The following is a 14078-nucleotide window of genomic DNA, read 5'->3' as shown; positions in this document are numbered from 1 at the left end:
TCCAACTGCTTGCTTACCATCTCCACTTGGATTTAAAATTTAACCTGTGCAGAGATGATATCTTGGTATTGTTCTCCAAACATGTTGCTTTTCCAGCCTTTGCCATCTCAGCAATGGCAACTCCATTCATCTTTCTAGATTCTCAGATCAGAATCCTTGGTGTCATCCTTGACTCTACTCTTTCTCACCATATCTAATCCATAGGCCAAACACAAGGACTCTACCTTCAAAACATATTCAGGATCTGACCACTTCTCTTTATCTCTACTACTACCTCCATGATCCAAGCAACAATCATATCTTACCTAAATTATCCCTGTAACTAACTGGTCTCCCTGATTCAGGCTGCCCCTCTGTCTCCTTCTCCTACCCATGGTCTCTTCTAGCGTCGCAATCAGAATGATCTTTTAAAATATGTAAGTAAGATCTTGTGTTAGGAATGGGTAGGCAAGGTTTGGATTCTGTAACCCAAAGAAAACTTTATGTATAGAGACTATTGAAAAGTAGTTTTTCAAATTAGGGCATCCTGAGTCAATTAATGCATTTTAAGTGGTTAAGAGCTCAGCTGCTAACCAAAAGTTTGGCAGTTCAAATCCACCAGCTGCTCCATGGAAACCCTATAGGGAAGTGCTGCTCTGTCCTATAGGAGTTGGAATCGACTCTACGGCAAGAGGTTTCTTTTTTTTTTTTTTAATATGTTCATAAAATGAGTTATGAAATCTGTGTTTGAATATGATGACAAGCAGATAATTTTCTGTAACACAGATGTTAAGACAACAATCTCTGCCTTGTCTGGTTAAATAAGCTGTGTCTTAGAACATTTCATACCTAAATTCAAGGAAAAGTGTAATGGATCATCTTTAGACCACTTTTGAATACAACAAAGTAGAAAAAATATGTGATAGTAAAATTAGAGGATAGATGTCTCTATTTCATGGAAAATTTTAGGTATTACCACTTTGAAGTCTTTATTTTGTGACAAGAACAGAAAATGTTTTTGAGACATAGCAAAGACAAGATGTTTAACTTTACATTGTAATTTTGAGATTATAATTTTACAGTGTTTCTGATTATCTGGGAAATGTGTTGTATTTCACAGTTTTTAACTGATACAGATAGAAAGGGAATTCTATTTCTTGTTAAGTTTTCAAGTCTTGGGAAATTTCCTCAAATTATGGAGTAAAATGCACCATCATTTCAATAGTTATTTCAAGAACTTTCTGAAAACTATATTTACATCAATAGGCAAAGGAATTTTGTTATCTCTGAATTACAATTTGGAATGCCATGAGTTATTTCATAGGACAAAGTTTGCTAAATGAACACTTTCAGTGCCACTAGTGTTTTACTCTTGAACTCAAGTACAAGTCAGCTCTGTTTAAGTCATGATTTTCAAAAGCCAGAAATGAACGTGCAGTTAAAATGGTTCCATAAGTTGATTAGAATGGAATTAGAAGGAGAGTGAGCAATTTAGGAGCATAAGAATCGCTGTACCAAATCAGACCCATGGTTCACCTAGTTTACCATCCAGCCTCCAGCAGCTATACTTGTTAGCTTCTAAAGCTTCAAAAAAAAAAAAAAAAAAAAGGAAAAAGACTATATAATTCACCTAGACAAGTATGCCATCTGTAATCTGGAGAAATTTTCTTCATAGCTTCTCTCAAATAATATCCCAAATCAGGAGGTTGCAATCCTGTTATGATATTGGTTTAGCTTGAATAGCTCTGGACATTAACAATCCTTATTAAATCATCCAATTCCTACACAAAATCAACTAATCCATCAGGAAGCTACTTATTTCTAAAGCTCCTGAATTCATGGTTGAATATGTCTGCTTCTTGACAAAGCATTAATTTATGATGTTTATTAGATACAAATACTTCAAGGCAAAATCTGTCTCTAGATAACTATGCTGGATGAATGCCTGCTTCTCTTCCAAAACTCTTCTGAGTGCACAGGATTTTGGCACACACACACACAAATGTATTATATCTATTAATACTAGTGCCAAATGTTTACCCAGTAGTAATCTATAAAAGTTATTCAGATAGTAAATATTTTTGTGTTCTGAACTCTAGAAAGGATAAAATGGAGTTTTTCTTATTTGATTTCATTCAGGGTAGAATGAATCTAAGAGAAGGGAATGAATTACTTATCTTCAACACTTTAGTGTTTCATTTATTGTAGAAGTACCTGTTGCCACATTATAGATTTCTTGATTATTCTAAACACTACCTCCAGGTCAATATTTTTATGACATTATGTTCACAATAAGTCCTTTAGTCAAAAAAATCCCTCAAGAATAGTTAATGCCTACAAGTTACAAGTTAAAGTCTCAACTATTTTCCTAGCCTGTCAGGTCCTAATGTAATAACAGTAATATCCTAAAGGTATAACTTCAATAGCATCTTCTTCTGTCCTAGAAGCCAAGAAAATTAGCTTTCCCAAAGTTATTTGAACTAAGAACTACACTCATTATTTATGCCTCTGGTAATTTAGTTCTCTTTTCCGAGCTTTCCTGACTTTAATTTCTGGTTCACTTCCCTATTCCCTCTTCTTACTTCAACTGGAATCCCACACTTTCAGGTAATTTTCTTTCAAGCTTGTAATGATTTAGTGATTTCTCCTTCCTCTGACAATTTGTGTCATGTCCTTTAGATTTGGTTTAGGCTACTTTATATTGTCATGGTACCTTGCTGGCACAACAGTTCAGCACTCAGTCACTAACCAAAAGGTTAGCAGTAAGAACCCACACAGCAGCTCCATGGGAGTAAGATCTAGTGATCAGCTTCTGTAAAGATTACAGCCAAGAAAAGCCTATGTGGAAGTTCTGTTGTATCACGTGGGGTCACTAAATAATCACGTGGGGTCACTATGAGTTGAAAATTGATTCAATGGCATCTGAAAATAACCAACCACTTATTATTAGTTCGTGAATGTTTCCATGAATGTTCTTGATTACAAATTCCCTGTGGGAAGATATGGTTGTCTATGTTTATTTTTATTTCTGTAATCTAGCCTCTGATTCATAATAACCAACAACAATTGATTCATAATAATAACATAAAAATGTACTAAAGAGAAAACTATAGAATTTCCAGTGACCTGATTACTTACAGCCACTTTTCAAAATAATTGTCGAGTTTCTGTTTGTCTGACCTAGGTAATAATATATTATTGAGTACTATAGTGTATTATTATTATTATCACCTAGGTCAGACGAATAATATATTATTGAGTACTATAGACGGAAACTGTGGTGGCACAGTGGTTAAGAGTTCAGCATCCAACCATAAGATCAGTAGTTTGAATCCACCAGGTGCTCCTTGGCAACCCTATGAGGCAGTTCTACTCTGTCCTATAGGGTCACTATGAGTAGGAATTGACTGGACAGCAGTGAGGTTTTATAGTATAGAAAATGAACCCAAAACTAAGAAAAATTCTAAAAAACAGAAGGAAAGGGGTATTGACTAATTAGTTAGTAGACAAGAATTATTTTAGGTGAAGCGAAGGACAACACACAATATAGAAGAAATCAGCACAACTGGACTAATTCAAAAGCTAAGAAGTTTCCTGAATACAACCAAACACTTTGAAGGACAGAGTAGGGGTGGGGGTCTGAGGACTGTAGTTTCAGGGGACATCTAGGTCAATTGGCATGGCGAAGTGTATTAAGAAAACATTCTGCATCCCACTTTGGTGAGTGACATCTGAGGTCTTAAAAGCTAGCAAGTGGCCATCTAGGATGTATCCACCTGGAGCAAAGGAGAATGAAGAACACCAAAGACACAAGGAAAATATGAGCCCAAGAGAAAGGAGCACATAAGCCAGAGATCACATCAGCTTAAGACTAGAAGAACTGGATGGTTAGATGGTACCCGGCAACCACTAATGACTGCCCTGACAGGGAACACAACAGAGAATCCCTGATGGAGCAGGAGAAAAGTGGGATGCAGACCTCCAATTCTAGTAAAAAGACCAGACTTAATGTTCTGACTGAGACTGGAGGGACCCCAGAGGTCATAGCCCCTGGACTTTCTGTTAACCCAAAAGATTAGACTGGACTATAAGGTGTGAAATGATGCTGGTGAAGAGTATGCTTCATAGCTCACGTAGACACATGGGCAGCTCCTGTGTGGAGGCAAGATGAGAAGGCAGAGGCGGACAGGAGCTGATTGAAGGTAAATGAGAAAAACAGGTGGAGAGAGGGAGTATGCTGTCACATTGTAGGGAGAGCACCTAGGGTCACATAACAATATTTATATAAGTTTTTGTATGAGAAACTGACATGAATTGTAAACTTTCACTTTAAGCACAATAAAAAACAAAAACTCTAAAAAATATAGTCAATGCTTGTAGATTTTAAAATCACAATTAAAGATATGGGAAATATCGCCACCCCCCTCCCAAAAAAAAAAAAGAATATGAAGGTTTTGAATGAGGTTGGTCCCATGAAGCTGAAGAATAAACGAATTGAAAGCAGAAGTAATAGTTGGATCAAAGGTAAGGAAGTGAGAAAAAGGAGAGAATTACTAGGGAACTGTCACTAACTTCTGTTAGCTAGACTGGAAGAGAATATCTGAAAATAAGCTCGGAAATATGATGGTACCATTTTGCTCATTAGCCTTAATCTGAACCCAGTGGGGCTTATTGAAGGATTTTTAAGCAGTGAACAGATATGAAAAAAATGTAAGATGAACTTAAACATGAGATTTAAGGCAGTTTCTAGGGTAATGAGGTTATTAAATAATAAGAAGATATGTAATAAGTCCCATAAGCAGGCAGCAATGATAAGAACAAATAGAAGGAAACAGATGCAAGAGATAGTGAGTAGAGTGAGTAGTTGCTATTAACGTTCACTGTGAAAAGATTGGGTCTAGAATAAGGGAAGAGGATGAAACAAAGCAACATTGCAACACTGCCATTTTAAGCATACTTAAGTTTGAAGAAAACATTAGCATTATTGAAATAGACAATATTTTCTCTCCCTGTATGTTAAACATAAATGCATGTGATAATAATTCTTTGAATTTTAATTCCTACATTTTAACTAACATAATGTTTCAAGCTACCAACCCAGTTCTCTTATGTTTGGCATCATCGAAACAAATGAACATTTTTTTTCTGACTTTTTAAAGCCCTTGATAACAGTTTAAGAGAATAATACTCTTTTTATCCAACAAGATTTTTAATAGAATTATAATGTTTCTTTTTATTTAGAAACCCAAATGGGACCCAGAGCAATGGCACAAGATGGCCAGTCTTCAAAAGCACTGAACAAAAATATTTAACCTTGAATACTGAGTCATCAAGAATATACACTAAACTACGAGCTCAACAATGCCGATTCTGGACACTATTTTTTCCAAAGGTCTTGGAAATGACAGGTGTGTGTTTTCTTATTGTTTGATTAATTAATTGATGATGGGCCATGTAAAATAGGGGAAAGGTAAACAATCTAGGGCATGGTGATGGTGTTAATTAGTATATGTATCTGTAAGTTTACAGTTACTTGTTTCCAATGAGGACATTATTTTTAGCAACTTTTTAAAATGACTTTAGATATATTTTGAGGACCTACAATATGGACAGCACTTAGCAGTTAAATGAAAACTAAAATATAAATTTTCTTCTGGAGGTGAGTAAAATCTAATAGAGAAACTCATACACAGCCACCGTCTGTCTGTTAATGCAGATTTGTGTGTTGCTATGACGGTGAAGCATTTTTATGATGGTGAAGGGGTTTCAAGGGAGCTTCCAGACTAAGATGGATTAGAAAGAATGGCTTGGTGATCTATTTTCGAAAATCTGCCAGTGAAAACCCTATGGATCACAATGTTCTGGTCCCCAGCAGATAATGGGGTTGGGGCAGGACTAGGTACCAATTAGTTCCATTATACATGGATCGCCCCGAGTTGGGGCCAACTCAACAGCAGCTAACAACAACAACCTGCTACTCAGCCAAACTTTGTGGAATTAATTAATGGATAAATGAAAAATATAAATAAACATAATTTATGGAACATAAAGCCAAGTACTCAAAAAGTTTGATAAATAGTAGAAACCTTGATTTTTAGGAGGAAAATACTTCTACATTTACATGTATTAAAAAATCCAGATATTTCTAAATATTCTGAACTTTGAAATACTTATCTAAAAACACTTATTTACATTACATAATATATTAAGCAGACAGTAATTTAGTCAACTAATCCCTCAGGAAGTGATTGCTTAGAAATGTGTATGGAAGTACTGGAAATTTGGTTTAGATTATCAGATTATTTCAAAATCCGTGAGTAAGACAATATTTTCATCTACCTGAGTTAATGAAACATATATAATCTTACTTTGATCTTTTCTGAGAAAATTGGCATAAATATCCAAATCATTGCCTGATTCTAAAATGCTCAGCAATTTATAACCCATCTGGCTCCTCAAGCCTATTTTCTAATTTTATTTTTCCCCAAATAAAAGTAATCAATTTTCAAGCATCAGACACATGGCTGACCAATTCCTTTAGACATTTGTTCATTATAACACTCTGTAATTTTCAGGCTATTTATTAGATATTACAAATAATGGATGCTTTTAGTTTTTTATTGAGAGAGGTTGTGGGTTAGTTTCAGGCAAATGTGGGCATTCAGAGCGGTATTTAATTGTTTAATATGCCTTTTAATTATCAGACATTACTCACCAAAATTATAATTATGTACTCCATCTAGTTGAGAAAGATTTCTGGTATACCAGTGCTCTGTATTAGCAAATGTTCTGTGACATAAGATTTATCCAGAGATGGGCTTCTGCCTCCTTGGCATAGCAACAGTGCTGCCCTTGTGTCCTCCGAGTGTGAATAACAATGAAGTAACACACTAAATCTGCCAAGAGCCCTGAAGAGATATCATTTAACATACCACAGATCACACATCCTTAATCTTTATTTAAAATATTTTAAAATAATAGGGTCGTAATCTGAGGAAAAATAAGCAAGAAGGGAGACAATTTTAAATGACCAATTTATAAGCCAAACTAAGTCATTTTGGTTCATGCACGTGTGATCTATTGCAATTTATTTATCATAAAAATGAAGTTTGAATAATGGAAATATTTGAAGATTTATTTCAAAAAGCTCTTATCTCTGGATACTCAACTGCCATAAAACAGGTTAATTAAACAAGCCCCTAGGTTTTTGGCCAGTTGTTCCTTTTTTTATGGTGCTGAGCAGCTTCCTAATTTGAATAATACTTCTTGTTGTTAGGTGCTGTCAATTTCTGACTCATAGATAGAGACCCCATGAGACAGAGTAGAACTGTCCCGTAGGGTTTTCTAAGCTGTAATCTTTATGGGAGCAAACAGCTAGGTCTTTTTTCTGCAGAGTGATTAGGTGGGTTTGAACTGCCAACCCTTCTATTAGCAGCTGATTTAGCTCTGTGGAAATACCACACCATAAACCCATTGCCATCGAGTCGATTTCGACTCATAGTGACCCTATAGGTCAGGGTAGAACTGCCCCATAGAGTTTCCAAGCCACACCATACTATGGTTTAATATCATGCTCTGGAGTAGATCCAATGTGTCTTAAAAACATAATCTTTATATGTTAGCACTAGTTTTTCCAAGTAGTTCCACCTCGAATTTTATTATATTAAATGTATTTCATAAATTATAAAGGAGATGCATGATATGATTGTTGTAACATTAATAATGTTGTAAAATTAGTAATCCACTAATAATTTTTTAAGGAAGCTTTCAAAGAAAGGGAAATTTCAAAGAATACCTTCTACCTGGCTTTCTAAAAAGGTGAAATGTTTACCTCACTCCATATAGAATTCCAATAAACTTTGCAAGTACCACTTCAGCAGTGTTTTACATTTGAGCAATGAATATTCTCAAAATGACACTTAAAGCTTGTGTAAACACACAGATTCTAGCACTTAACTTTCAGGCTATACTTTGGCACATGACTATGTCGTTATTGCATTCACCTGCAAAAAATAAGTCTACAAATATTTGTGTCAAATATTATCAAATACAGATTTTTACTAGGAGTGTAACTACTGTTGTAGGGGGAAAAAATCACATAGTAAAGCAAAAAGAAAGTTTTATTTGGAATATATTCAAAAAGGCAAAAATGGGAAGTGGAGAAGCATGCTCCCACAGCCATGTTTGCCCAAGTCCAAGGAAATATTACTTATAGACAGTAATGGGAAAATAGACAAGCATACTGCCACAGCCGTGTCTGCCCGAGTCCATGGAAATATTAAAGAATGACCAATATATATTAACTTACCAAATAGGCAAAACCATTGAAAGCTTCACCTTTTCACAGATTGGTAGAAACTGGTCCTACATTTTGAACTGTCTTTCTTAACAATCATTGGTACAGGTTTCAGTAAGGATAGCAAGACAGTTTTCATTGGTCCAACAAATTTTCTATTCACTAAATGCTAATAGAAAAAAATAAGAGTGGAAAGTCTTTTGTGTTCTATTTGAACAGTTTATGTGAAATGTTCCCTAAAAGATGTTTTCCAAGATAATCCTAACTGTTGTCTTTATATCTCAGGGCCCAGTTGATGTGTCTTTGTGAGTCCAGCTTCTGCTGGGTCACATTCTCAACTCTCAAGTTCAGGGAATAATGATACTAACACTATTTTCTAAATCACTACACAATACCTCATAATCATTTGAAAAAAAGCAAGAAAAGGAAGGGTAGAAATGAACCATTCAATATTAGCAAGATATCAATATTTATTTTTTCCACAAAAAATAGGAGCATAAGTTTTTTAGACAAGCAAACAAAAAATTCTTAACTTTCAAGTCATTCCAATAAGAAAAAAAAAAAAAAAGATCCAGCAATTCCTTCTCTGGCTTTGGAATAAATCATGGAGTTTGTTGGTTGCCAAAACCAAAAAAGACAAAATACACATTTAATAGCTGAGCTACCCCTTGGATCGGTCATTTTAGAGAATCACCTGCTGTATTTGTTAATCAGTTAGCAAGACTGGTAACCAAAGTTGAGAAAGTGGAAAGGCAGTTGGGAGAAAAAAAAATATCCAACTGGTTTTGCTGTCTTACTATGTCTGAATTCTCCATTCTTAGTTAAAAAAAACCAACAAACACAAGGCTTTGGTTAACTTCATAAATCATATTGAATATTGTTCATTTTAAAAGAGTCTAGTACTTGAAGTCTTCACAGATCATAGCCTAAGTTTATAGTAGTTCACTCTACCATGCCTCCCCACCCTCAAATTATAGCAGGGCAATACAGAAAGAATTATGTATTCCCTGATAATTATAGTAACTGGTCAGCAAACAGGGAAATAAGTAAAAGAGACTGAAGAGATTTTTAATGAATAAGAAATATGGCGTTATGTATTAGAAAGCTCAATACAGTTCAATGTCAGCTTAATCTCTCCTTCTAACTTCGTATTCATTAAGAATTTTGGGTTAATTCACTTCTCTTGCTTTTTTTCCTACTCCTCAGTCTTGAAAAATTAGACTAAGATCTGGTGAAAAATTTCTCCCTCCTTTTTAAGTAGCAAAACAGAACAAAAAAAATATTTTATTTTTATTACTCTTATTCAAAGAATGAAAACCTGCCTTTTTTTCAAAATAAGACAATAATGTAGGAAAAGCAAAGGTAACAAATGTCCCCAAGAAAGTTGTGTTAATACGTGTGCTATGAACTATTTATATTGATCCAGCTGTTCGTGGGTCTAATAAAGAACAAAGCTAGAAGTAAATACATGTAATTACAAAAAAATAAAAACATTGCCATCTAGTTGATTCCGATTCATAGCTACCTTATAAACAGGTAGAACTTTCCCATAGGGTTTCCAAGGCTGTGATCTTTACTGGAATGTGACTGCCATATCTTTCTCCTGCAGAGTGACTAGTAAGTTTGAACTGCCTTTCAGTTAGCAGCCAACCACTTAACCACTATGCCACCAGGACTTCTCAAAAAAATATTTGTAACAGGGGTAGTGAATGCATTTTTGGAGCACCTGATAATTACATAGTGTTTGAGTTCATAATGGACACAAGGTCTCATATATTCTTCACAGTAAACCCTATTCACAGTTGACACACCTAAGTACTTAAGAAGTTAGGATTTTCTCTATGTCACTTACATAGTAAGTGATCAGGCTGGATTTTCAACCCTACACACCCCAAAGACTGCACCTATACTCTTTTTATGATTGCACACTGCAGTATTTTGTTAACTACAAAACAAATAGTTCTACATCTCCTCAGTGGTAAATCTATAACTGCTTAAGTTGTTATCAATTTTGGAGAGTGATGAAAGTGTCCTAAGTTTTTTTTGTTTGTTGATTTCTGGATTCTAGCTAGCTCCACGCCTTGTTGAGTGTTTCTAATGCAGATTACACTAAACAAGATGTGGAGCTAGCTAGAACTGGAAAACAAAAATAAATAAATAACTTATGACACTTTCATCACTCTCCAAATAACTTATGACAGTGGTTATAGACTTACCATCTAAGAGTTGTAGATCAATTTGCTTTGTAGTTTTCTGAATATTGCAGTGTGTAAGAAAGAAAAGAGCATCGCCATAGTATTTAGTGTGGTTTTAGTGTTTTCTAACGCAAATAACCACCACTTCTCTGTCAGTTTGTCCTGCTCTGGTGGCTTGCGTGTTGCTGTGATGCTGTAAGCTATACCATCAGTATTTCAAATACCAGCAGGGTCACCAATGGTGGACAGTTTTCATCCAAGCTTCAAGACTAAGAAAAATTAGAAAGAAGGATCCTGCGATCTACTTCTAAAAAAAATTGGCCAGTGAAAACCTTATGAATAGTAGCAGAACATTGTCTGATACACTGTCAGAAGATGAGCCCCTCACGTTGGAAGGCACTCTAAATATGACTGGGCAAGAGCTGTCTCCTCAAAGTAGAGTCAACCTTAATAACACAGATGGAATAAAGCTCTTGGGACCTTCGTTTGCTGATGTAGCACAGCTGAAAAATGAGAAGAAATAGGTGCAAACATCCACTAATAATTGGAAAGTGAGATGTACAAAGTATGAGTCTATGGAAATTGGAAATTGTCAAAAATGAAATGGAACACACAAAGATCGATATCCTAGGCATTAGTGAGATGGACTGCTATTGGCCATTTTGAATCAGAAAAATGTATGGTCTAGTACACTGAGAAAGACAAACCGAATAGGAATGGTGTAGCATTCATTGTTCAAAAAAATTTCACTGTCTGTCCTGAAGTACAATGCTATCAGTGATAGTATAATATCCATAAACCTACAAGGAAGATCAGTTAATATCACTATTAATCAAATTTATATACCAACCACTAAGGCCAAAGATGAATGAGTTGAAGATTTTTACCAACTTCTGCAGTCTGAAATTGATCAAACACGCAATCAAGATGTTTTGATAATGACTGATAATTGAGCTTTGAAAGTTGGAAGCAAAGAAGGATAAAACCAAAAAAACAAAAAACAAAAAATCCTTGATAGGGTTTCCAAGGAGTGGCTGGTGGATTCAAACTGCTGACCTGTTGGTTAGCAGCTGAGCTCTTAACCACTGCACCACCAGGGCTCTAGAATAAGGAGTATTTGGAAAATATGGCCTTGGTGTTAGACATGATGCCAGAAATCCATGATAGAATTTTGCAAGAACAAAGACCTATTCATTGTAAAATACCTTTTTACAACATCATAAATGCTAACTGCACACAAGGACCTTGCTAGATAGAGTACACAGGAATCAAATCAACTACATCTGTGGAAAGAGATGATGGAGAAACTCAATTTAATCAGTCAGAACAAGGCCAGGGACTGACTATGGAACAACCATCAACTGCTCATATGCAAGGTCAAGTTGAAGAAAAATAAAACAAGCCCATGAGATTCAAAGTACAACCTTGAGTATGTTTTTGTTGTTAGGTGCCTTCAAGTTGTTTCCAAATCATAGAGACCCTACGTACAACAGAATGAAACACATGCCTGTTCCTGTGCCATCCTCACAATCATGTTACGCTTGAACCGGTTGTTGCAGCCACTATGTCAATCCATCTCATTAAGGGTCTTCCTCTTTTTCACTGACCCTCTACTTTATCAAGCACAATGTCCTTCTCCAGGGACTGGTCCCTCCTGACAACATGTCCAAATAATGTGAGACAAAGTCTTGCCATCCTTGTTTCTAAGGAACATCCTGGCCATACTACTTCCAAGGCAGATCTATTTGTTTGTCCTTCTGGCAGTCCATAATATATTCAACATTCTTCACCAACACTATAATTCACAGGCATCAGTTTTTCTTGGTATTCCGTATTCGTTGTCCAACTTTCACATGCATATGAGGCGATGAAAAACACCATGTTTTGAGGCATGCCCAGCTTAGTCCTTAAAGTGCTTTTTAACACTTTAGAGAGGTCTTTTGTAGCAGATTTTCCCAGTGCAGTAGACTGATTTCTTGACTGCTACTTCCACAGGTGTTGATTGTGTGGATTCAAGTAAAATGAAATACTTCACAAATTCGATCTTTTCTCCATTTATCATGGTGTTGCTTATTGGTCCAATTGTGAGGATTTTTGTTTTCTTTATGTTGAGGTGCAATCCATACTGAAGGCTATAGCCTCTGATCTTCATCAGTAAGTGCTTCACGTCCTCTTCATTTTTCATAAGCAAATTTGTGTCATCAGCATAATGAAGGTTGTTATTGAGTCTTCCTCCAATCCTTCATATAGTCCAGCTTCTCAGATTATTTGCTCAGCATACAGACTAAGTATGGTGAAAGGATACAACCCTGATTCACACCTTTCTTGACTTTAAACTACACAGTGTCCCCTTGTTTTGTCCCAACAAATGCCTCTTGGTCTATGTACAGGTTCCTCATGAGCACAATTAAGTGTTATGGAATTCCCATTCTTCACAATGTTATCCATAATTTGTTATGATCCACACAGTTGAATGCCTTTGGATAGTCAATAAAACACAGGTAAACATCCTTCTGGAATTCTCTGCTTTCAGCCATGATCCATCTGACATCAGCAATAATATCCCTCGTTCCATGTTCTCTTCTGAATCAGGCTTGAATTTCTGGCAGTCCCTGTTGATGTGCTGCTGAAACAGCTTTTGAATGATCCTCAGCAAAATATTACTTGTGTGTTGATATTAATAATAGTTTGGTAATTTCCACATCCTGTTGGATTACATTTCTTTGGAATGAGTACAAATATGTATCTGTTCCAATCAGTTGGCCCGATAGCTATTTAGCTATCTTCTAAATTTCTAGGCATAGATCAGTGAGCAGTTCTAGCGCTGCATGTATTTGTTGAAACATCTCAATTGGTATTCCATCAATTCCTGGAGGCTTGTTTTTCACCAATGCTTTTAGTGCAGCTTGGACCTCTTCCTTCTGTACCATCGGTTTTTGACCGTATGCTAGTTGATGTAATGGTTGAATGTCAGCCAATCGTTTTTGGTAGGGATTCTGCATATTCCTTCCATCTTCTTTAGACACTTTGCCTTTTAATATTTTCCCTGTAGAATCCTTCAATATTGCAACTCGAGGCTTGAATTTGTCTTCAGTTCTTTCAGCTTGAGAAACACCAAGCATGTTCTCACTTTTGGGTTTTCAATCTCCAGGTCTTTGCACATTACAATACTTTACTTGGTCTTCTCGAGTCGACTTTTGAAATCTTCTGTTCAGCTCTGTTACTTCATCATTTCTTCCTTTCACTTTAGCTACTCTACATTCAAGAGCAAGTTTCAGAGTCTCTTCTGACATCCATTTTGGTCTTGTCTTTCTGTTCTGTCTTTTTAATGACCTCTTGCTTTCTTCATGTGTGAAGTCCTTGATGTCATTCCACAACTCATCTGGTCTTCAGTAATTAGTGTTCAAAGCATCAAATCTATGTTTGAGATGGTCTCTAAATTACAGTGGTACATACTCAAGGTCGTTCTTTGTCTCTTAATCACAGAGCCACTAGGGCTCCTAATTGCGAACAAAATCCTAAATATCTTCTTACCACTGCCCCTGCCACCCATCCCCCCTTGATCTCTTTTTTTTACTATTCTTCCTCTTGCTTACGTGTTTCCACCC

General features: G+C 35.9%; 1 protein-coding gene across 1 annotated transcript in view; it reads left to right on the top strand.

Moving 5' to 3' along the window:
* The window catches only part of BCHE (butyrylcholinesterase), a 101144-nt gene that overhangs the window by 77111 nt on the left and 9955 nt on the right, over positions 1 to 14078 (top strand). The window contains exon 3 of the mRNA XM_003416257.4: positions 5221 to 5387. Coding sequence (XP_003416305.2) covers positions 5221 to 5387 — 167 coding nt within the window. The remainder of the gene's footprint in view (positions 1 to 5220; positions 5388 to 14078) is intronic.

The sequence above is a fragment of the Loxodonta africana genome, chromosome 23, assembly GCF_030014295.1.
Source record: "Loxodonta africana isolate mLoxAfr1 chromosome 23, mLoxAfr1.hap2, whole genome shotgun sequence".
In the NCBI taxonomy this organism is placed as follows: domain Eukaryota; kingdom Metazoa; phylum Chordata; class Mammalia; order Proboscidea; family Elephantidae; genus Loxodonta; species Loxodonta africana.
The sequence above is the reverse complement of the archived record's forward strand: the minus strand, read 5'-3'. Positions and strand labels throughout refer to the sequence as shown.